This window comes from Mobula hypostoma, chromosome 1 (assembly GCF_963921235.1).
Source record: "Mobula hypostoma chromosome 1, sMobHyp1.1, whole genome shotgun sequence".
Classification (NCBI taxonomy): Eukaryota; Metazoa; Chordata; class Chondrichthyes; order Myliobatiformes; family Myliobatidae; genus Mobula; species Mobula hypostoma.
This window is the reverse complement of record NC_086097.1, coordinates 199,857,764-199,883,531: the sequence shown is the minus strand read 5'-3', so window position 1 is coordinate 199,883,531 and position 25,768 is coordinate 199,857,764. Positions and strand designations below refer to the sequence as shown.

Below are 25,768 nucleotides of genomic sequence, written 5' to 3'. Positions count from 1 at the left end.
AAAGCTTTTATAGATATGTAAAAAGGAAAAGACTGATAAAGACAAATGTAGGTCCCCTGCAGACAGAAACAGGTGAATTGATTATGTGGAGCAAGGACATGGCAGACCAATTGAATAATTACTTTGGTTCTGTCTTCACTAAGGAGGACATAAATAATCTTCCAGAAATAGTAAGGGACAGAGGGTCCAGTGAGATGGAGGAACTGAGCGAAATACATGTTAGTAGGGAAGTGGTGTTAGGTAAATTGAAGGGATTGAAGGCAGATAAATCCCCAGGGCCAGATGGTCTGCATCCCAGAGTGCTTAAGGAAGTAGCCCAAGAAATAGTGGATGCATTAGTGATAATTTTTCAAAACTCGTTAGATTCTGGACTAGTTCCTGAGGATTGGAGGGTGGCTAATGTAACCCCACTTTTTAAAAAAGGAGGGAGAGAGAAACCGGGGAATTATAGGCCGGTTAGCCTAACGTCGGTGGTGGGGAAACTGCTGGAGTCAGTTATCAAGGATGTGATAACAGCACATTTGGAAAGCGGTGAAATGATTGGACAAAGTCAGCATGGATTTGTGAAAGGAAAATCATGTCTGACGAATCTCATAGAATTTTTTGAGGATGTAACTAGTAGAGTGGATAGGGGAGAACCAGTGGATGTGGTATATTTGGATTTTCAAAAGGCTTTTGACAAGGTCCCACACAGGAGATTAGTGTGCAAACTTAAAGCACACGGTATTGGGGGTAAGGTATTGGTGTGGGTGGAGAATTGGTTAGCAGACAGGAAGCAAAGAGTGGGAATAAACGGGACCTTTTCAGAATGGCAGGCGGTGACTAGTGGGGTACCGCAAGGCTCAGTGCTGGGACCCCAGTTGTTTACAATATATATTAATGACTTGGATGAGGGAATTAAATGCAGCATCTCCAAGTTTGCGGATGACACGAAGCTGGGTGGCAGTGTTAGCAGTGAGGAGGATGCTAAGAGGATGCAGGGTGACTTGGATAGGTTGGGTGAGTGGGCAAACTCATGGCAGATGCAATTTAATGTGGATAAATGTGAAGTTATCCACTTTGGTGGCAAAAATAGGAAAACAGATTATTATCTGAATGGTGGCCGATTAGGAAAAGGGGAGGTGCAACGAGACCTGGGTGTCATTATACACCAGTCATTGAAAGTGGGCATGCAGGTACAGCAGGCGGTGAAAAAGGCGAACGGTATGCTGGCATTTATAGCGAGAGGATTCGAGTACAGGAGCAGGGAGGTACTACTGCAGTTGTACAAGGCCTTGGTGAGACCACACCTGGAGTATTGTGTGCAGTTTTGGTCCCCTAATCTGAGGAAAGACATCTTTGCCATAGAGGGAGTACAAAGAAGGTTCACCAGATTGATTCCTGGGATGGCAGGTCTTTCATATGAAGAAAGACTGGATGAACTGGGCTTGTACTCGTTGGAATTTAGAAGATTGAGAGGGGATCTGATTGAAACGTATAAGATCCTAAAGGGATTGGACAGGCTAGATGCGGGAAGATTGTTCCCGATGTTGGGGAGGTCCAGAACGAGGGGTCACAGTTTGAGGATAGAGGGGAAGCCTTTTAGGACCGAGATTAGGAAAAACTTCTTCACACAGAGAGTGGTGAATCTGTGGAATTCTCTGCCACAGCAAACTGTTGAGGCCAGTTCATTAGCTATGTTTAAAAGGAAGTTAGATATGGCCCTTGTGGCTACAGGGGTCAGGGGGTATGGAGGGAAGGCTGGGTTCTGAGTTGGATGATCAGCCATGATCATAATAAATGGCGGTGCAGGCTCGAAGGGCCGAATGGCCTGCTCCTGCACCTATTTTCTATGTTTCTATATTTCACTCCTAATATAGGGTAATACGTTGTTGAATTTCAATCTGAGAAGTGTGTCTTCAATGTCACAACTGAATGATGGAGATTTTCATGACCAAATTGAACTCCCTGATGTATTGGAGCTAATGGAAGTTTTATATATTAGGAAATTATGCAAAGGACAAGATGTTTAGAAATAATTAATGAGGACATGGATTTTGCTTTTCCAAATAACAGTAGATTATGTAATCATCATCCATGTCATTCAACACATTTTTAAGAGGTTTTGCAAAACAATAAAATCACTACGTAGATACAAGGTTGCGAGTTTTCTTTTCAATCAATTGTGATATAAAATATCAAGGAAATTTAAGCATTTTTAATTCCAGTGCAAATTGAGTTTCGGTTGATTTTTCTGCTAGTTCAAAAAAATTATGCAGGTGCTGACCATATCCTAATCATTAAAGTAGATCAAGGCCTCAGTATCTAAGTGGGTGTTTAAATTGATAGGGGTTAGGGGTGTTGGTGGATGGATGGAGTGGTTGGATTCCGGAATAAAGAGGCAAGGTTTCACAATAATGATTGCTCTTTTAAGATGAAGATGAGGAAGATGATGAGCCTTTGGTATTCAGAGCCAAGGAACTATGGAGGTGCTGAATCGCTGAATACACACAAGACCAAATTAGGCTTTCAACCTTATTGAAATGGTGAAGGTATTTCAAAAAGCTATATGGCATACCACCGTTATTTCTTAAGTTCTTATGTTTCTGTCTCCAGCTTCATTCATAAATTTTAAAGACCTAACCGCATTAATAATGCACAATTTTCTACAGATCAAATATAAAAGTTATAATACAGCAGTGTAACAAATAAAAGGCTCCACGTGGATTTTTTTTTTAGAAACAATTGTTTTCAATTATTGAAATAGCTTTTGATGATAACATTTTGATCCACTGTATTAGCTTATGTACATAATTTACTGTGGGAAAGAACTGCGATATTGAGCATAATTTGCAAATGGAATAACAACTAAGTCCTATGCAGAATCCTGAGCCTAGTGTATCAACTGACACATTTAAAATGATAAACTAAAAGCTTGCAATTAACAATACTTATGTTTTAGATATTACATCCTAGTCAATTCCTTCCATACAACAATTTTGATTAATACAATCATTTGCACTAATTTAACATACAGTTGTTAATTATAAAATATTTTAGATTATGAGAACACTCAGTCCTCTTTTTATTGTCATTTAGAAATGCATACATGCATTAAGAAATGATACAATGTTTCTCCGGAGTGATAGCACAGAAAACAGGACAAACCAAAGACTAACACTGACAGAACCACATAATTATATATAGTTACAGCAGTGCAAAGCAATACCATAATTTGATGAAGAACAAACCATGGGCACGGTAAATAAAGTCTCAAAAGTTTCCGAGTCGATCGACTCCCGAGTCCCTGATAGCAGGCAGCAAAAGGGAGAAACTCCCTGCCATAAACCTCCAGGCACCGTCAACTTGCCGATGCCTTGGAAGCAGCCGACCACAGCCGATACTGAGTCCATCCGTCCGAAAAATTCGAGCTTCCGACCAGCCTCTCCGATACAGCCTCCCGTGTGCCTTCGACCTCGCCCGGCTGCTGAAAACACGCAAAGCCGAAGATTTCGGGGCCTTCTGCTCCGGAGATTCCGGTTACCACACAGTAGCAACGGCAGCGAAGCGGGCATTTCAGAAGTTTTCCAGATGTTCCTCCATGCTCTCACTTCTGTCTCCATCAAATCAGAATTGTGCACGGTCCCCTACTTGACAGATAACAGACATCACCACCGAAGTGGCTGCGCGCGCTGCTGCCGCGCCATCTTCTCCTCCTCCATTTTCAATCATTTATCATTTTCAATACTAAACTATAGATTTAAACATATTTGTGAACTGTACCTGAATAGCTAGAGCAAGACGAATCAAGTCCACAATCACTTCATCATTGGCCAGTTCTATTGTAATAAGTACGAGAGCAATGAATAGGGATTCAAAGTTTTTCTGTTCATTATCATCTTCTTTGCATCCCACATAAATGTGTCTGTATAACTGCTGTCCTTGCTGAAAAATGGAATGAGATTAAACTGCAGGTTATGATCAGAAAATTGTTAATGACTGATGCACTTCAGTAAATGCACATGACCATTATAGTAACTGCCCAACATCATTACAAAGCGTACTGCTCTGGTCTTTGAAATTCATTATTCAAAAGACATTTTTTGATAATCAGTGATGAGAAGCAATTTCTTTGTAACAAAATTATTGACTGCAATCTGTTCTGTACACAAGGTTTTTGTTTGCACTGGAAGCAACTTCACTCCCAGAAACCCAGGCAGATTCAGCACCACTATCCTTACATTTCAAACCTTTACTGATTCCTCCACAACCACTGAGCTGTCAAATTTCCCTAACGTTACCTCCTCATCATCAATTTTTCACTGTATAAAGGACAGCACACTGACCTATGTGGTTTAGAGCTGATGATTCCAACAAGATCTGTTGGTTGCACCAACTTCATTCCAGTAATCTCCCAGAAGCCATCAAAAATTCTATTGCTGAAAATTCCTGCAATAATGTTCAGTTTTCCTGCTTTCTTCTGTTGTATTGCAATTTCTCAAATGAAATTACATTTTTAGTAGAAACAAACTGTTCATTATCTTGAACAATCTAACAATAGAACTATTACCAACTGCACTATTGAAACAATTAGCAATTTAGATGTTTTGTTAAATCATCTGTGAGAGAGTTGGCTGAAAATAATAAAACTACAGGATTTTGTTTTAAAATCCACAGTGAATGCAATATATTTTGTAAAACAACTACCAAAAACGATATCTAGCTCTTAATATCTTTAGCTTATCAAAGTCAATTTAGTGTCAGGAAATGTGCTAAGGACTATTATGTAAAGTTCCCATTATGTTGAATCATAACATTGCTTTATCATAAAATGATTATACTCATTTACTCTAGAGTCGGCTTTGTAATTATACTCACAAAAGCCTAACATTCAGCTAAAATTAAAATGGGGCAAGGAGGGGGTCTTCATAACATTCACCATTAAAAGATGCCCAGGCAGCAGAATCCAATCAATATATTACAAGTCAGGCAGCAAAGGAAGAGAATGTAGATTTTTCTATTCTATTAAGTGCAGATGCTTAAGAGCATTTTGAACTCTATTGACATTAATGTGTGGTATTGTACAACAACACAAAATATAACATTATGGGTGCAATCCTTCTATTCTCATCTATTCCACTGGTCCAAATTACCATGGTTTCCATTAAGGTCAAGTACATGAGCTTGGTATCTTCAGTACCTGCCAATAATGTAAAACCAGGCTTCATACTTGTTTATGTTGTACTGCAAACGACTAATTGGTTAAAATGAAGAGTTTGTCAACAATTAAGTGAAAAGACTCTGAAGCAACTGAGTTTTCACAAAACTTACATTAAAGCCCATTAACAAAAAGATTATGGACCCCAGCTATTCAGTTCTACCTGACTGGCTGAGAAAATTTGGTTAAATTTTGTTTTTTGACTAAAGGTTACTTGTAAAGAGAACACATTTTGATACGAAGTGTTTAAAACTTCAGGCAGCCTATACAATAAGAGAGTATAAAGAATCACTGAAATTCTGAAAATTGAAATAAAAGAATGAAATAGAATGATTCGGAAACCAATTGCTGGACCAAATTCTATAGCAGCCTCTGGAAAAAAGAAAGGACCCGATTAAGGCCTTTAATCAGAAAAGGGCAAAGGGGCTCACAGGTTGGGATGAAAAGAAAGGTCCCACTTTATTGAGAAGTCCAAACTGAGGGCCAAGAAAGTCACTAATAAAGTCAGCAAAGAATATATAACTTGTAACCACATGGAATAGATGATGTGAGAACAGGTGTACTGATAGAGATACGTGGGTAAGTTGGCAGGGAAAGAAGTCGAAACAAGAGGGAAATCAGAAACAGATTAATATGCTGATGGTGGAAGGAGATTCATTCACTGATTTCTAGCCCATATACAAACTTGAAAGACTCATATGAAAGTGCAGGAGAGCAAATATAGGGTCATGAACCATAGAGCCAATGTCCACAGAATCAAACAAGGATAGAAGTAATTCCTGAACAATTTCAGGATTTTCTTAGAACTTTTAAATTTAGAATATCAGCCTGAGAAATTGTCTTGTTTGAGGAACTACAAGAATACACCAGTACATTAACTCAAAAGCCTAACTAATGCCTGTGACATTTTTCAACGTTTTGAATTAGCTGTTCATTACAAGCAAAATGAAATACATAATTATGTCAATTACTTTTTTCATGAAACTTATGTCTTGCTTTGAGTTCTTGTCTCTTTTTATCTTCAGTGCTGAAACATCTGGGATGATTCTGATTAGAAAAGAACGGAAATATTAGTGAATAATTTAACAGGACACTAAAGCAAATACAAATGACAGTTCAATAATATGCTGGATCTTAAATGAACAGTTTTGAAATAACCTTTACATTACTTTACCATTTTAATTATAGTTGTATTTGACCATTAAACTCATAAGTGACAACCTGATATAAATAGTTTCCATCAATATATTTCATGCATGCAGCCTTTAAAGGAAACTTAACTACTAGACAAAGCAGGATTTTCAAAATATAAATGGAATAATAGTTCAAGGATGTGCAACTCAAGTTATTTTCAACCTATACAATATTGCTATTCAACATTATACTGTAAGATTACTCACAACACTAGTTCTAATAATCTTGCTAAACTACATAAACTGATTTGATGCTGCTTATGTCTATAGGTTGGTAACCCAGCACCACTGCTGTCTGCTGGACAATTCATATTTCATATACAATGTCACACCTTCACTTTTTTTTTTGTTAAACCACCATGCATTTCCCATTTAATTCATCCAAGAATATTTTACAGCAAGAGTGAAACAACAGACTGTAAATGCTGGAATCTAGAACAAACAAACAACCTGCTGGAGTAACTCAGCGGTCTGAGCAGCACCTGCAGGGGAAAGGAATTGACAACAGTTTAGGTCAAAACTCCGCACCAGGACAGAGTAGACGGGAGATAAACTTCCATGACAGTGCACTCTCAAAAACACGACACAATTTAATTCAGATTTTGACCCAACTTAATTTACTTTGCCAGAAATTTCAAACCAACATGAATCCAGAATCCTACATTCAAATGTATGAAATTAGACACAGATCTGTAATAATATTCCAACAAACTGATTTTACCTCATTTCTTTGAACTTCGCTTTGTTCTCATGACGATCAATAAGACTATGTAGAATACACAGGACAAGTAATCTCAGCTCACTGTCTTCCATTAAAGAAACTGATAATATTGGCTCTAAAAATGGAGAAGGAAGTGCAGCTGCTATACTTTTGGCCTTGTATCCTGAAGTTACCTGTATTAATTAAAAATAGTAAACAATTTAATTACCTCTCAGGCTTATGGACAAAAAAGTCTCATTTTATATTCTGTTTACTTATTTGTGAAACTTACTGCAGGTACATACTTACCAAAATTAACTGTCAGTCTCTTATGCTCATCTGCCACTAAACTATTTATTTTCTGTACTTGTACATTCTAAAGAGTATTTTATGTAAAATAAAATCAGCAGTACAAAATAGCACCAGATTTCCACAAAAAAAAGCCAAATTTTCTTTTTGACCTTTTTCCAGTAATGTTATACAGCGGTCCCCAACCACCGGGCCGCAAGGAAATGATATGATTTAGCGATATGAATCAGCTGCACCTTTCCTCATTCCCCGCCACGCCCACTGTTGAACTTGAACAAACGCGAGGTCATTATGCAAGCCTCATCCATGTCAGTGTGGGAAGAAGATCAACTCCTCGAGCTTGCAAATGACGGCGGGCTGAAAAGTATGTTTGACATAACATCTCTGCTGGCTTTCTGAATCAAAGTCAAGGCTGAATATCCTGAGTTAGCCACGAAAGCACTGAAAACGTTGCTTCCATTTCCAACATATCTCTGCAATGAATACAATGAAAACTAAACTGCGGAATAGACTGGACATAAGGAACCCCCTTCGAGGTTCGCTGTCTCCCATCACCCCTCGATCGGACCATTTTGTTGCAGGGAACAAGCCCAGGGCTCCCACTGATTCAGCAATATTGGTGTGTTGCAATGATTCTATATGTTCATATGGGGAAAATATGTGCTGTGTGTTTAATATCCAAACGTTACTTAAAATGTTATGATGCTATTGACCTATAAGTGACTTGTATAACCATTTTAACAGTTACAGCACGGAAATCTCGGCCCTTCTAGTCCGTGCCGAAGGCTACTCTCACCTAGTCCCACCGACCTGCACTCAGCCCAGAACCCTCTATTCCTTTCCTGTCCATATAGCTATTAAGTTTTTCTTTGAATGATAATATCGAACCTGCCTCTATCACTTCTACTGGAAGTTCGTTCAACACTTACTTCAAGCTCCCCTGTCCTCCCCTGATAATTGACTTATCACTATATCCATGTGAGGAAAATATGCGCCGTGTGTTTAATATTAAATTCGTTAGAGAAACCCTTTTCGAAATGAAATTGAGTGTATTAGCCACTTATCACCTATATTCCAGTCGTGATTACCGCCTCCCCCAAACAGAATCGCCAAAAACGATCTGTAGAAAAAAAAATCGGCACGTACACGCATGCGCACTCGTGCCAGCGCAAGGCTTCATGGTCATTGTAGTCTTTCTCGAGGTAAACACAACATATTTGACTGCTACTCTTGTCTGTTGGGAACCTTACCCCCCCCCCCCACACCCCCTGTCGGCCGGTCCGCAAGAATATTGTGAATTATAAACCGGTCCCTGTTGCAATAAAGGTTGGGGACCCCTGATGTTATATATAGTTAATCTATACTCACGTAGGATGATGTTCCACATCATGTTCTTGATTCACAGAACTTCTTTCCCTTCCAGGACTCTATCTTTTAACCTTTGTCTAATTCATTCCAATTTGTATTCCAGTAACCTAAACAGTTTCCAGTTTCCTGGTCCCAGTTGACTCATCTTCACAATGGATGTTCAATCCTTCTTTCCCAGCATCCCACATAAAGCTCTGAAAACCTTTTGCCTCTTCTTTGAACAAAACTCAGTCTCCTTTCGCCTCCACTCTCCCTTAGCTAGCTGAACATATTCATTGAACAACCCCTTACACAAATATACTCATTTTCTATGAAAATAAGTGTAACTATGAACTTACGGGGGCTCAAGCTAAGTCTGCCTCTTTGTTTGATGTGATTCTCTTCCCTCAACTCTTTCTGGTACATTGATGGTTGTACTGATACTGCTTCCTAAGCTTGAACAGAATGAATAAAAACTTCATTATCTTTGCCGTCAATTTCTGGGCTTGTGTCTTGTTTACATAGACCATACAGGCAAATCCCTTTCCTTCCTTTCCTTTTTTTTTTATATATAAATGTCCATCTCAGCAGATAGGTTAGCTACCAATATCCATTAAAAAACCATCTGACTTCTACAACTGTTTCAACTACACCTTCTTGGTCTTCTAAGCACCACATCCATTGTATCTTCTTTAATGCTGAGATTTTTCATACCAGTGCCTTAATTGTGGTTCTCTCGCCACAGTTACAGGCTTTCAATCACACCTTCTCCATTAACCTTATTTCTGTGCTGACCCTCTCTCCACAGATCCAGACAAAGGAAAGAATTTACTGTCCTCATCTTTTCTCCACATTCATTTTGGATCCTTTTATAATTTCCAACAGGATTCTGTCACCAGTCACATCTTTCCTTTTTGATAAGAATATTCCCTTCACAAATCAAAGTCCACCATCATCTCTAGCAATATCTTACCTTTTCATAGCAATTTCCCATTCAGTCTTGGGAAATGGATTTATCTGCCCTTTTACCTCTTCTCTATTCATCATTCAAGGAATCAAAGGGTCCTTTTATATGATGTATAATTCAGTTTCACTATTTACAAACTTGCACATTGCATTTGCTGCTCACAATATGGTTTCTATTTCATTGAAAAATATACAGTGTAGATGATTGTTTTGCGGGAAACCTCTATTAAGTGCAGAACTGTGACACTAACTTTTCAGTCTTTGTAATTTTTATCCTCTATCCTATTTCCATTCTACCCTCTATTTTCAGCCTTCAACAATGGTCCAACAATGTTTAATGGGGCATTTTTGTTTTGCAATGCGTTTGCCAGGATATTACAGCTTTCAGAACTTAAAGCTGAAGTTTACAATTTCAGATAAATCTCATGTTTTCCTCCCTCAGGCCACAGACTTTCCTGCACTCCTCCATCTCAATTGTCTTTTTATCTCCAACTGCCAGTTTTTAAGTTGTTACCTTCATAACCTGGCTTCTATCCGTTCTCAGACATTCCATTGCTTTCTCCAACCCTTCCCCGCTTAAAAAACAATATCATCTCATTTTTTCCAGTTCTGATGAAGGATTCCGAAGCTGCATATAGCTATGGTGTTTATATGGACTACTCTATAGAAATATTTCATCAGAAAACTAAGTTCCATTTAAATAATCCTATTTACACTTTTTCTTTTAAATCTTACCATAAGTAATGATCGTAGTAGCTTGACCTGGATTGCTCTTGTTCCACGGTCCCTATAAACAATTCAGACTTGCAAATTAAAATAGACCTCATTATCTTAAGATCTGAAAATATCATAAAGACAAGAGATTCTGCAGATTTTGGAAATGCAGAACAACACACACAAACTGCTGGAGGAACAACGCAGTTCATACAACATTTATGAAAAGGAATAAAGAGTCGACATCTCAGCATGAAATGTCAAGTCTTTGTCATGAAAATATAATTTTGACCTCAATTCAACCATGACCCAGAAGCCAAATTTTAAACATTAAATGAAATAATTAAATTGTGATTTGAAGTGTATTTATTTCAACTGCAAAAAAAAACGATTTCAAATACGAGTATGCCAATTAGTGTTACTTCACAGTCTAATATAGTGCTACAGCAACTAATTGTCAATGAATAAAAATTTAAACAGATGAAGAGGAAATTAGTATTAAAAAAAAGCCAGGAACATTCAGCAAATTGGGCAATATCTGTGGAAAAAGAAACAGAATAAACATTTTGGGTCAAAGATCCCTCATCAGAAGTGGAAATTAAAAAACCCAGAGGCTGTAACTAAGTCATGATTAGAAAAAAAGTTGAAAAGATCTATTTTTTTTAAAACCAGAGTTAGGAAAGATATTAAGAAGTAGAGCTTCAAAAGCTGGTCAACTCCTCATTACTGGCCATGTTTCATGCCAGCAAGAAAAGAAATTGTAGAAACTCAGAGATAAATGTTCAGCTAAACAAATAGTGCAGCAGAGAGAACCTTCAAGGCACAGAACATAGAATAGTACAGCACAATGCAGGTCCTTCGGCCCACATTGTTGTGCCGACCCTCAAACACTGCCTCCCATATAACCCCCCACCTTAAATTCCTCCATATACCATCTAGCAGTCTCTTAAATTTCACTAGTGTATCTGCCTCCACCACTGACTCAGGCAGTGTACTCCACGCACCAACCACTCTGAGTAAAAGACCCTCTAATATCCCCGTGGAACTTCCCATCCCTTACCTTAAAGCCATGTCCCCTTGTATAGAGCAGTGGTGCCCTGGGGAAGAGACGCTGGCTATCCACTCTATCTATTCCTCTTATTATCTTGTATACCTATATCATGTCTCCTCTCATCCTCCTTCTCTCCAAAAAGCAAAGCCCTAGCTCCCTTAATCTCTGATCATAATGCATATTCTCTAAACCAGGCAGCATCCTGGTAAATCTCCTCTGTACCCTTTCCAATCCTTCCACATCCTTCCTATAGTGAGGGACCAGAACTGGACACAGTACTCCAAGTGTGGCCTAACCAGAGTTTTATAGAGCTGCATCATTACCTCGCGACTCTTAAACTCTATCCCTTGACTTTGAAAGCTAACACCCCATAAGCTTTCTTAACTACCCTATCTACCTGTGAGGCAACTTTTAGGGATCTGTGGACATGCACCCCGAGATCAATCTGCTCCTTCACACTACTAAGCATCCTGCCATTTACTTTGTACTCTGCCTTGGAGTTTGTCCTTCCAAAGTGTACCACCTCACACTTCTCTGGGTTGAACTCCATCTGCCACTTCTCAGCCCAATTCTGCAACCTATCAATGTCTCTCTGCAATCTTTGACAATCCTCTAGACTATCTACAACACCACCAAGCTTTGTGTCGTCTGCAAACTTGCCAACCCACCCTTCTACCCCCACATCCAGGTCGTTAATAAAAATCACAAAAAGTAGAGGTCCCAGAACAAATCCTTGTGGGACACCACTTGTCACAATCCTCCAATCTGAATGTAGTCCCTCCACCACGACCCTCTGCCTTCTGCAGGCAAGCCAATTCTGAATCCACCTGGCCAAACTTCCCTGGATCCCATGCCTTCTGACTTTCTGAATAAGCCTACCATGTGGAACCTTGTCAAATGCCTTACTAAAATCCATACAGATCACATCCACTGCAGTACCCTTATCTATGTGCCCGGTCACCTCGTCAAAGAACTCTATCAGGCTTGTTAGACACGATCTGCCCTTCACAAAGCTATCTGACTGTCCTTGATCAGACTATGATTCCCTAAATGCCCATAGATCCTATCTCCAAGAATCTTTTCCAACAGCTTTCCCACTACAGACGTAAGGTTCACTGGTCTATAATTACCCAGACTATCCCTACTACCTTTTTTGAACAAGGGGACAACATTTGCCTTCCTCCAATCCTCCGGTACCATTCTCGTAGACAACGAGGACATAAAGATCCTAGCCAGAGGCTCAGCAATCTCTTCCCTCGCCTCGTGGAGCAGCCTGGGGAATATTCCGTCAGGCCCCAGGAACTTACCCGTCCTAATGTATTTTAATAACTCCAACACCTCCTCTGCCTTAATATCAACATGCTCCAGAACATTAACCTCACTCATATCGTCTTCATCGTCATCAAGTTCCCTCTCATTGGTGAATACCAAAGAAACGTATTCATTGAGGACCTTGCTTACTTCCACAGCCTCCAGGCACGTCTTCCCACCTTTATCTCTAATCGGTCCTACCTTCACTCCTGTCATCCTTTCTTTCTTCACATAATTGAAGAATGCCTTTGGGTTTTCCTTTACCCTACTCGCCAAGGCCTTCTCATGCCCCCTTCTTGTTTTTCTCAACCCCTTCTATAGCTCCTTTCTTGCTTCCCTATATTCTGCAATAGACCCATCTGATCCTTGCTTCCTAAACCTCATGTATACTGCCTTCTTCCACCCGACTAGATTTTCTACCTCATTTGTCACCCATGGTTCCTTCACCCTACCATTCTTTATCTTCCTCACCGGGACAAATTTATCCCTAACATCCTGCAAGAGATCTCTAAACATCGACCACATGTCCATAGTACATTTCCTTGCAAAAGCATCATCCCTATTCACACCCGCAAGTTCTGGCTTTATAGTCTCATAATTTGCCCTTTGCCAATTAAAAATTTTCCTGTCCTCTCTCATTCTATCCTCTTCCATGATAATGCTGAAGGCCAGGGAGCAGTGGTCACTGTCCCCAGATACTCACCCACTGAGACATCTGTGACCTGACCTGGTTCGTTACCTAATACTAGATCTAGTATGGCATTCCCCCTAGTCGGCCTGTCAACATACTGTGACAGGAATCCGTCCTGGACACACTTAACAAACTCTGCCCCGTCCAAACCCTTGGAACTAATCAGGTGCCAATCAATATTAGGGAAGTTAAAGTCACCCATGATAACAATCCTGTTATTTTTGCACCTTTCCAAAATCTGCCTCCCAATCTGCTCCTCTGTATCTCTGCTGCTACAAGGGGGCCTATAGAATACTCCCAATAGAGTAACTGCTCCCTTCCTGTTCCTGACTTCCACCCATACTGACTCAAAACAGGATCCTGCTACATTACCCACCCTTTCTGTAGCTGTAATAGTATCCCTGACCAGTAATGCCACCCATCCTCCCCTTCCCCCACCCCCATCCCTTTTAAAGCACTGAAATCCAGAAATATTGAGAATCCACTCCTGCCCTGATGCCAGCCAAGTGTCTGTAATGGCCACTACATCATAACTCCATGTATGTATCTAAGCTCTCAGTTCATCACCTTTGTTCCTGATGCTTCTTGCATTGAACTACACGCACTTTAGCCCTTCTACCTTCCTACCTTTACACCCTTTATTCTGCTTCTCTTTCCTCAAAGCCTCTCTATATGTTAGGTCTGGCTTTACTCCATGCACTTATTTCACTGCTCTATCGGTCCGGATCCCATCCCCATCGCAAATTAGTTTAAACCTTCCCGAACCATGCTAGCAAACCTACCTGCAAGGATATTGCTCCTCCTCATGTTCAAGTGCAACCCATCCAATCTCTACAAGTCCCACCTTCGCTAGAAGAAATCCCAAAGATCCAAAAATCTAAAACCCTGCCCCCTGAACCAACTCCTCAGCCATACAGTCAACTGCCATCTCCTCCAATTCTTACCATCACTATCACGTAGCACTGGCAGCAATCCTGAGAACGCCTAGTACCTGCAGTATTAGGCTAGCTCGAAGGAACATAGCACCGGCACTGGCCAGGTATATTGGACATCAAAGCTGGGACCAAAGCCCTTGAAGGGGGATTCGCCAGTCCTTGGTATGGAGAGTTAAACTTGGCAGACACAGAGGTACTGAAAGGAATAGTGAAATGAGAAGAAATAAACTGAACAAAGGAGCAGGAGTTAAAATAGTATCAAAATAAGAAAGATTTTTTAAGGATAGGACAATACGAAGTCATTTCACTTTGAGGTATTGATCCATAATGGATATGACAGCATGGATGTGCAGTGTCTTCAGTACATTTCCCATCATTATGAACCTTGCTGTTAGTGGTATATTTGATTGCAGTGGCTAACATGCCCAAAGCATAAACCAACCAGATAACAATATTTTAATATCTGATCTAAACCAGAAGGTAACACATGACAGTACCTATTAATGAGAAAGCACAAGTCAGAATCACAACTTACCCAGAGTAGCTCGACTCCAGGGCTCCAGCATCAAAGGTGGGCACCTTTCCCATAATAAACATAATTATTTCAGATCTTTGATAATCTGGAAGATTGCTCCCAAAAGAGCCTAAAACAAAGTTGACAAGTTCAGCCATTTTTACGATGAGTTAAATTTTTAATACACAATGACAAAATTTTGTAATAAAATTCTCACACATCAAAAGACTAACCTAAGTCTAAACAAGACTTAACATTTTCTATATTTACTGTATATTTGACCTGCTTAAATTGATATAATTTTGCAGACAGTCCTCACCTCTCTCAACTTACTTTTCTACTTAGCCTGTTATAGTTAAACTTGGAGACATTACACTGACTCCCTTCTTAATTATTAACAGTTCTGAGGGCCCAGTATTCTCCTACTAACAACAGCTTAAATATTTTTGGACAGAACAGCAATTAGTCTTGGAGCAAGAATAAGAGAAACTTTAAACATCTCAACACCCACCCTCCTCATGCAATTTCTATAAATCTATGCTTTTTATGCTATACCAGAATCATGTTCTATTAGTTGCAAGGCAAATGTTAAAATATATTGCCCAAAATTTAAGGTTCTGCACAAACATCACTGTACACATGTAGCTTTGGCTGTTCAACCATGTAATTTCTGGATAAATGGTCTGCAGATTGCAGGACAAAGGATAACAGCTTGAGATAATTATACTTAAGATCGGACCAACTACCCTCACTGCAGGTTGTATAATGAAGTAATCTTGCAGAGATGCTCTCCTCCACATATACTCATGTATATGCAAATCAGACCACTAACGTGGTGGATTAACTGAACTTTGTTAGCGATCAGCCTTTACAGCTGATGGAACAACTGAATCAGAAATTAAGAAACAATCGTGTCGCACAGAGGAGGGCCAAGTTTCTACTAAGCTGTTACTTATGATAAGATTTAAATTTTAAAAGTTAATACAAAAATGCAGTGAGACACTGAATCACGGACCATTATTAATATGGTTTGATATCTAACAGTATCGTTTTTAAAAAAAAATCAGTAAAAAAATGCAAAGTGCGTCTTTATTACCTACTGATAAACAGTTTGTTTTCGCCAAGGAAAAAAGAGTCTAAAACGAGGGGGCAAACAACAGGAATTCTGCAGATGCCGGAAATTCAAGCAACACACATAAAAGTTGCTGGTGAACGCAGCATCTCTAGGAAGAGGTGCAGTCGATGTTTCAGGCCGAAACCCTTCGTCAGGACGAAGGGTCTCGGCCTGAAACGTCAACTGTACCTCTTCCTAGCGATGCTGCCTGGCCTGCGGCGTTCACCAGCAACTTTTATGTGTGTTGCTAAAACGAGGGGGAGTAGGTTTAAGGTAAGAGGGGAAATATTTAAAGGGAAATTGAGGGGGGCAACTTTTTCCACCCCACAGAGGGGGTGGTGGGCGTGTGGAACAAGCTGCCGGGGAAATGGTAAAGACAGTTTCAATTATAAAGCTTAAAATACATTTAGTCAGGGATATAGATAGGAAAGGTGTAGAGGGATCCCAGCCAAATGTAGACAAATGGTACCAAGCTCAGGATGACATGGAAAAGTTGGGCTAAAAGGCCCATTTCTCTGAGCAGAACTATGAATCTAGTTCACTATCTTATACCAAAACATGTCAGAGCAAGAACAAAAATATCTTTGCTAAGCCACTAATCAACTATTGCCTAAAACCATGTTACCTTGGCCCAAAATTTGTAATTAAATTATTGTTTATTTATGTACAGTGGCATGCAAAAGTTTGGGCACCCCAGTCAAAATTTCTGATACTGTGAATAGCTAAGCTGGTAAACGATGAACTGATTTCCAAAAGGCATAAAGTTAAAGATGACACATTTCTTTAATATTTTAAGCAAGATTACTTTCTTATTTCCATCTTTTATAGTTTCAAAATAACGAAAAAGGAATAGGGCCAGAAGCAAAAGTTTGAGCACCCTGCATGGTCAGTACTTAATAACACCCCCTTTGGCAAGTAACAGAGCTTGTAAACACTTTCTGTAGCCAGCTAAGAGTCTTTCAATTCTTGTTTGGGGGATTTTCGCCCATTCTTCCTTGCAAAAGGCTTCTAGTTCTGTGAGATTCACAGGCCGTCTTGCATGCACTGCTCTTTTGAGGTCTATCCACAGATTTTCGATGATGTTTAGGTCGGGAGACTGTGAGGGCCATGGCAAAACCTTCAGCTTGCGCCTCTTGAGGTAGTCCATTGTGGATTTTGAGGTATGTTTAGGATCATTATCCTGTTGTAGATGCCGTCCTCTTTTCATCTTCAGCTTTTATTTTCTTTTTACAGATGGTGTGATGTTTGCTTCCAGAATTTGTTGGTATTTAATTGAATTCATTCTTCCCTCTACCAGTGAAATGTTCACCGTGCCACCGGCTGCAACACAAGCCCAAAGCATGATCGATCCACCCCCCTGCTTAACAGTTGGAGAGGTGTTCTTTTCATGAAATTCTGCACCTTTTTTTTCTCTAAACATACCTTTGCTCATTGCGGCCAGAAATTTCTATTTTAACTTCATCAGTCCACAGGACTTGTTTCCAAAATTCATCAGGCTTGTTTAGATGTTCCTTTGCAAACTTCTGACGCTGAATTTTGTGGTGAGGATGCAAGAAAGGTTTTCTTCTGATGACTCTTCCATTAAGGTCATATTTGTGCAGGTATTGCTGCACAGTAGAACAGTGCACCACCACTCCAGAGTCTGCTAAATCTTCCTGAAGGCCTTTTGCAGTTAAATGGGGGTTTTGATTTGCCTTTCTAGCAATCCTACGAGCAGTTCTCTCAGAAAGCTTTCTTGGTATTCCAGACCTCAACTTGACCTCCATCATTCCTACTGACTGCCATTTCTTAATTACATTATGAACTGAGAAAACGGCTCCCTGAAAATGCTTTGCTATTTTCTTATAGCCTTCTCCTGCTTTGTGGGCATCATTTTAATTTTCAGAGTGCTTGGCAGCTGCTTAGAGGAGCCCATGACTGCTGATTTGGTTTCATGACAAGGTTTGAGGAGTCAGGGTATTTATAAAGCTTTGAAATTTGCATCACCTGGCCTTTCCTAATGATGACTGTGAACAAGCCATAGCCCTAACAAGCTAATTAAGGTCTGAGACCTTGGTAAAAGTTATCCGAGAGCTCAAATCTCTTGGGGTGCCCAAACTTTTGCATGATGTTCCTTTCCTTTTTTTCCACTCTAAAATTGTACAAAACAAAAATAATACACTAATCTTGCTTAAAATGTTGAAAAGAATGTTTCATCTTTAACTTTATGACTTTTGGAGATCAGTTCATCTTCTACTCACTTAACTATTCACAGTAACAGAAATTTTGACCGGGATGCCCAAACTTTTGCATACCACTGTATATATCCCACTACAACAGGATGTGCCATTTATAACCAAAATTAAGTTGTCAGATATGCTGCTTCATAATTTATTTTTAGTTTCTTGTAATGACATCTTCATTTCAAGCTCGTTGTTCCACTGAGTCCTGCTTCTACCAAGTTATATTGTGTACCACTTAGGATCACAAGATGAAAAGGCATGAGAACAGAATTAGGCCATTCAGCTCATGGACTCTATACTGCTATTCAATCATGGCTGATTTGCTTTCATCCTCAACCCCATCGTCCTGCCTTCTTCCTGTAACCTTTGACACACTTAACTCAACAAGAGTCCATTAACTTCTGCTTTAAATATACAAAATAACTTGATCTCTACAACCATCTGGGGCATTAGCTTCTACAGATCCACCACCCTGTGGCAAAAGAAATTTAAACCGTAAGATTTAGGAGCTGAATTCGGCCCATCGAATCTGCTCTGCCATTTCATCAAGGCTGATCCATTTCCCTCTCAAACCTTAGCTAATCAAGAACCTATCAACCTCCGCCTTAAACACACCCAATGACTTGGCCTCCACAGCTGCATGTGGTAACGCATTCCACAAATACACCACTCTTTAGCTGAAGAAATTCCTCTTCATCTCCTTTCTAAATGGACGTCCCTCTATTCAGAGGCTGTGCCCTCGGATCTTAGACTCCTCCATTATAGGAAACCTCCTCTCCGTATCCACTCTATCTAAGCCTTTCATCATTCGATAGGTTTCAATGAGAACCCCTCTCATTCTTATAAATTCCAGTGAGTACAAGCCAGAGTCATCAAACACTCCTCATATGATAAGCCTTTCATTCCCAGAATCATTTTGGTATATCTCCTCCAAACCCTCTCAATGTCAGTACATCCTTTCTTAAATAAGCAGCCCAAAACTGCTCACAATACTCCAAGTGAGGACTCACCAGTGCCTTATGAAGTCTCAGTATTACAGCCTTGATCTTATATTCTAGCCCTCTCAAAATGAATGCCAACATCGCATTTGCCTTCCTCACCGCTGACTCAACCTTCAAGTTAACCTTTAGGGAATCCTGCACGAGGTCTCCCAAGTTCCTTTGCAATTTGGATTTCTGAATTTTCTCCCCATTTAGAAATCGTTTATGCTTTTATTCATTCTACAAAGTGCATGACCATACATCTACCGACACTATATTCCATTTCCCATTTTGACCCTTCTCCTAATCTGTCCAAGTCCTTCTACTGCCTCCCCGCTTCCTAAACACTAGCTGGCCCCCTCTACCTATCTTCATATCATCCACAAACTTGGTCACAAAGCCATCAATTCTGTCATCCAAATCATTGACATATAATGTACAAAGAAGCAGCCCCAATACTGACCCCCATGGAACCCCACTAGTCACCAGCAGCCAATCAGAAAAGGTCCCCTTTATTCCCACACTTTGCCTCCTGCTCATCACCCAATCCTCCATCCATGCTGGTATCTTTCCTATAATACCATGGGCTTTTAACTTGTTAAGCAACCTCATATGTGGCACATTGCCAAAGGCCTTCTGAAAACCCAAGTACACAACATTTACTGATTCTCCTTTGTCTACTGTGCTTGTTATTTCCTCAAAGAATTTCTCATCATCTCTGCTGTAATGGGAATATCCATCTACTCTAAGGCTGTGCCTACTGGTTCCAGACTCTCCAGCGGGAGACTATAGGAAACATCCTCTCCATGAACACTCTATTTCAATATCCAGTGGTTTTCAACTTGATTTAGAAACAGAAAATCTATAGCAAAATACAGGCCCTTCAGCCTACAATGCTGTGCCGAACATGTACTTACTTTAGAAATTACCCAGGGTTACCCATAGCCCTCTATTTTTCTAAGCTCCGTGTACCTATCCAGGAGTCTCTTAAAAGACCCTATTGCATCCGCCTCCACCACAGTCCACGGCAGCCCATTCCACGCACTCACCACCCTCTGCGTAAAAAACTTACCCCTGACGTCCCCTCTGTACCTACTTCCAAGTACCTTAAAACTGTGCCCTCTCATGTTAGCCATTTCAGCCCTGGGAAAAAGCCTCTGACCATCCACACGATCAATGCCTCTCATCATCTTATACGCCTCTCTCAGGTCACCTTTCATCCTCTGTCACTCCAAGGAGAAAAAGCCAAGTTCACTCAACCTGTTTTCATAAGGCATGCTCGCCAATCCAGGCAACATCCTTGTAAATCTCCTTTGCACCATTTCTATAGTTTCCACATCCTTCCTGTAGTGAGGTGACCAGAACTGAGCACAGTACTTAAAGTGGAGTCTGGTCGAGGTCTTAGATAGCTGTAACATTACCTTTCAGCTCCCTCATTTGTCTAAACTCCGGAGAATGTAGGCCCAGGACCATCAACCGCCCCTCATACATTAACCCTTTCACTCCCAAACATGGATTTTCAGAAGGTCTTTAAGAAGGTGCCGCACATGAAGCTGTTAAACAGGATAAGAGACCATGGTAATACAGGAAAGGTACTAGCCTGGGCTGAAGAGGAACAGTGGGAATAAAGGGGCCTTTTCTTGTTTGGCTGCTGGTGACCAGTGGTGCTTCACAGGGGCTGGTGTTGGATCCACTAACATTCATGTTATATGTTAATACTCCAGATGATGAAATTGATGCTATGTGGCCAATAAACGACTTTAAGGGGAATCCGCAGGTGCTTATGGTAGAGATCACAGAATTGGATAGTGCCTGGGTGCGTAACAGTGGTGCAGCTCTGGAGAAGGTTCATACAGCAGCTACCGTGCAATAGTGATACAGTGAATGATGCCAGTCGAGCAGACTGCTTTGTTCTGTGTGGGACCCACAGTAATGCGGAGCATATTAATGGACACTGGATACCCCCCTAATTTTCTTATATTATGTTCATATTATTTTTATTGCTTTGGTTTGTTATTTTGTTCGTTCACAATTTGATTAATGTTCAGTTGCACTAGCAACGGTAATATTTTAGTGGGTTGGTTTATGGTGACAAGGGGCAAAGCTGAGGGCAGCTGAGGGGTCCTGGGGGGCACGGGAGTGCGCACGTGATGGAGTAGGTGGAGACGGCCCCACAGCATGCATGGTAAGCCGACCTGCTGAATTCCTCCAGCGTGTTGTGAGTGATGGTAAGCCGATGCGCTTGTGTTCCTGTATTTCCAGAAAGGAAAATAAAAACGTTATTTTAAACTTCTGCATGCCTGGAAGTCCCTTTTGTGTCCAAGTGTGCAACATCTGGATGCATCAAGCTTCTTGAGAGTTGCTGGTATTGCACTTCTCTATGTAACTGAAGAGTATTCAAACACATTCCTAAACTGTACCTTGTAAATCATGCAACGGTCTCTAGTCTGCTCCTGTGCCTATGAAATTTATGCAATTGAATTTCTGGTTAATGGTGACATTCCAGGACAGTGATGGTGGGTAATTTTACAATTATTATGCCATTGAATGTCAAGAACAGGTGACTAGATTTCTTTCTTACAGATAGTTGTTGTCCAGCACTTTTGTGGCATGACAACTCTCCGCAACCCCAGAACAAAGAATCTCAGAAATTCACAACTATTGTGTGAAGGAATTCCCACACAATGCAGTTTTAAATGATTGCTTGCCTTCCAACAATGCCCCTCACTTGAATCGCTCCCATTAGTGGAAATATTTTCACACCTACCCTGCCTTTTAAATGTCTTAACAACATCACCTCTGATTCTACTGAACTGGGCAAGAATACAGATCAGGCTTCTTCAACCTCTTACTATGCCATTTGCCTTTTAAACGATTTGCTACACCTTCATAACTTTGTATTTCAGGCACAAGCACACTCTGATTTGCTGTGATCATTTGCATACTTTTCCATTGTGATTGCCATCTGCCTTTTGATTCCTCCTAGCAAAGTGCATTACTTCACACTTTCCTAGATTAAATCCATGATCCATCAGTAAATGTAGATATCTTACACTCCGCTCCCTTCAAGTCATTATTAATGGCTGTAAATAATTGAGGGCCAAGAGCTACAATCATTCTGCAAAGTACCAAGGTGCTGTGGAAACCTCATCTTGCATACTGTTGATACAGATCAAATCATTACACAGCACATTAAGCCAACACAAGGTAAAACAATGACAGAATAAAGTGTAAAAGCTACAGAAAAGTGCAGATAAACGAAACAGTGCAATATCATAACAAGGTAAATTATGAGGCCAAGAGTCCATATTATCCCACAAGAGGTCCATTCAGCAGTATGACAACAGTGAGGCAGAAGCTGTTCTTCAGCCTGACTGTATGTGCTTTCACGCTTCTCTATCTTCTGCCCAAAGGGAGGGGAGCAGAGACAATGTCCAGGGTGGGTGGGGACTTTGTCTATACTGCTCGCTGCCTCAGTAAAGCAGCCAGCATAATCAGAGTCCTTGGACGAGAAGATGTACTGAGCTATGCCAGTTACCATGTTATGCATCTGGACAGACTGTTTTCTATGGTATGTCGATAAAATATTGATTAGGATTGATGGGAATATGCCAAATGTGTTTATCCTCTTGAAGTAAAGGTGTGGGTGAGCTTTCTTGGCTATGACATCAACATATTTGGACCAGGACAGGCTACCGGTGATGTTCACACCTACAGTCGGTAATTGAAGCTCTCAATTCAACAACACCATTGATGTAGTCAGGAGCATATGCACCACCACCCTTTCTGAAGTCAACGACCAGTTCTTCTGTAAACATCGAGGGAAAGGTTGCTGTCATGATACCATGACACAAAGCTCTTCATCTTCTTCCTGATACAAATTATCTGTCATGTCCTTGTTAATTGATGCTTATTAATGAATGTTCTCTAGGTCTTGCTCCATGCAGTCATTTGCTGAGGAGTTGCTAATGGAATTCAATGTTATCCATTCATCAGTGAACATACCCATTTCCAACATTATGAAGGACGGACATTGATAAACCAACTGAAAAGGGTCCTTATGGGTGGAGCTGAGAAACAGGAAAGGTATGGCCACATTAGTGGGATTGTATTACAGACCACCCAATAGTCAACGAGAATTGGAAGAGCAAATCTGCAGAGAGATAGCAGGCAACTGTAGGAAACATAAAATTGTGGTGTTAGGGGATTTTAATTTTCCATATATTGATTGGGACTCCCATACTGTTAGGGGTCTAGATGGTTTAGAGTTTGTAAAATGTGTTCAGGAAAGTTTTCTAAATCAATATATAGAGGGACCAACTAGAGGGGATGCAATATTGGATCTCCTGTTAGGAAATGAGTTAGGACAAGTGACAGAAGTCTGTGTAGGGGAGCACTTTGGTTCCAGTGATCATAACACCATTAGTTTCAACTTGATCATGGACAAGGATAGATCTGGGCCTAGGGTTGAGGTTCTTATCTGGAAGAAGGCCAAATTTGAAGAAATGAGAAAGAATCTAAAAAAGCGTGGTTGTTCTCTGGCAAGGATGTGATTGGTAGGTGGGAAGACTTCAAAGGAGAAATTTTGAGAGTGCAGAATTTGTATGTTTCCTGTCAGGATTAAAGGCAAAGTGAAGAGGAATAAGGAACCTTGGTTCTCAAGGGATATTGCAACTCTGATAAAGAAGAAGAGGTAGTTGTATAACATGTATAGGAAGCAGGGAGTAAATAAGGTGCTTGAGGAGTATAAGAAGTGCAAGAAAATACTTAAGAAAGAAATCAGGATGGCTAAAAGACATGAGGTTGCCTTGGCAGTCAACGTGAAGGATAATCCAAAGAGCTTTTACAGGTATATTAAGAGCAAAAGGATTGTAAGGGATAAAATTGGTGAAGATCAGAGTGGTCGGCTATGTGCGGAACCAAAGGAAATGGGGGAGATCTTAAATAGGTTTTTTCCGTCTGTATTTACTAAGGAAACTGGCATGAAGTCTATGGAATTAAGGGAAACAAGTAGTGAGATCATGGAAACTGTACAGATCGAAAAGGAGGAGGACCTTGCTGTCTTGAGGAAAATTAAAGTGAATAAATTCCCAGGACCTGACAGGGTGTTCCCTCGGACCTTGAAGGAGACTAGTGTTGAAATTGCGGGGGCCCTGGCAGAAATATTTAAAATGTCGCTGTCTACAGGTGAGGTGCCGGAGGATTGGAGAGTGGCTCATGTTGTTCCGTTGTTTAAAAAAGGATTGAAAAGTAATCTGGGAAATTATACGCCAGTAAATTTAACGTCGGTAGTAGGTAAGTTATTGGAGGGAGTACTAAGAGACAGAATTTACAAGCATTTGGATAGACAGGGACTTATTAGGGAGAGTCAACATGGCTTTGTGCATGGTAGGTCATGTTTGACCAATCTATTGGAGTTTTCCGAGGAGGTTACCAGGAAAGTGGATGAAGGGAAGGCAGTTGTCTACATGGACTTCAGTAAGGCCTTTGACAAGGTCCCGCATGGGAGGTTAGTTAGGAAAATTCAGTCGCTAGGTATACATGGAGAGGTGGTAAATTGGATTAGACACTTGCTCAATGGAAGAAGCCAAAGAGGGGTAGTACAGAATTGCTTCTCTGAGTGGAGGCCTGTGACTAGTGGTGTGCCACAGGGATCAGTGCTGGGTCCATTAATTATTTGCCATCTATATCAATGATCTGGATGATAATGTGGTAAATTGGATCAGCAAATTTGCTGATGATACAAAGATTGGAGGTGTAGTAGACAGTGAGGAAGGTTTTCAGAGCCTGCAGAGGGACTTGGACCAGCTGGAAAAATGGGCTGAAAAATGGCAGATGGAGTTTAATACAAACAAGTATGAGGTATTGCACGTTGGAAGGACAAACCAATGTAGAACATACAGGGTTAATGGTAAGGCACTGAGGAGTGCAGTGGAACAGAGGGATCTGGGAATACAGATACAAAATTCCCTAAAAGTGGCGTCACAGGTAGATAAGGTCGTAAAGAGAACTTTTAGTACATTGGCCTTTATTAATCAAAGTATTGAGTATAAGAGCTGGAATGTTATGACGAGGTTGTATAAGGCATTGGTGAGGCCGAATCTGGAGTATTGTGTTCAGTTTTGGTCACCAAATTACAGGAAGGATATAAATAAGGTTGAAAGAGTGCAGAGAAGGTTTACAAGGATGTTGCCGGGACTTGAGAAACTCAGTTACAGAGAAAGGTTGAATAGGTTAGGACTTTATTCCCTGGAGCGTAGAAGAATGAGGGGAGATTTGATAGAGATTTGATAAAATTATGATGGGTATAGATAGAGTGAATGCAAGCAGGCTTTTTCCACTGAGGAAAGGGGAGAAAAAAACCAGAGGACATGGGTTAAGGGTGAGGGGGGAAAAGTTTAAAGGGAATATTAGGGGGGGCTTCTTCACACAGAGAGTGGTGGGAGTATGGAATGAGCTGCCAGACGAGGTGGTAAATGCAGGTTCTTTTTTAACATTTAAGAATAAATTGGACAGATACATGG

General features: G+C 40.5%; 1 protein-coding gene across 8 annotated transcripts in view; it reads right to left on the bottom strand.

Moving 5' to 3' along the window:
* LOC134354150 (protein EFR3 homolog A-like) overlaps positions 1–25,768 on the bottom strand; it is a 167,324-nt gene that overhangs the window by 31,085 nt on the left and 110,471 nt on the right. For all 8 annotated transcript variants that reach the window (XM_063063021.1, XM_063062985.1, XM_063062995.1 and 5 more), the window contains 5 exons: positions 14,950–15,058; positions 10,448–10,499; positions 7,112–7,284; positions 6,169–6,244; positions 3,763–3,924 (listed from right to left, as the gene is read on the bottom strand). In XM_063063021.1, the coding sequence (XP_062919091.1) occupies positions 3,763–3,924; positions 6,169–6,244; positions 7,112–7,284; positions 10,448–10,499; positions 14,950–15,058 (572 nt within the window). The remainder of the gene's footprint in view (positions 1–3,762; positions 3,925–6,168; positions 6,245–7,111; positions 7,285–10,447; positions 10,500–14,949; positions 15,059–25,768) is intronic.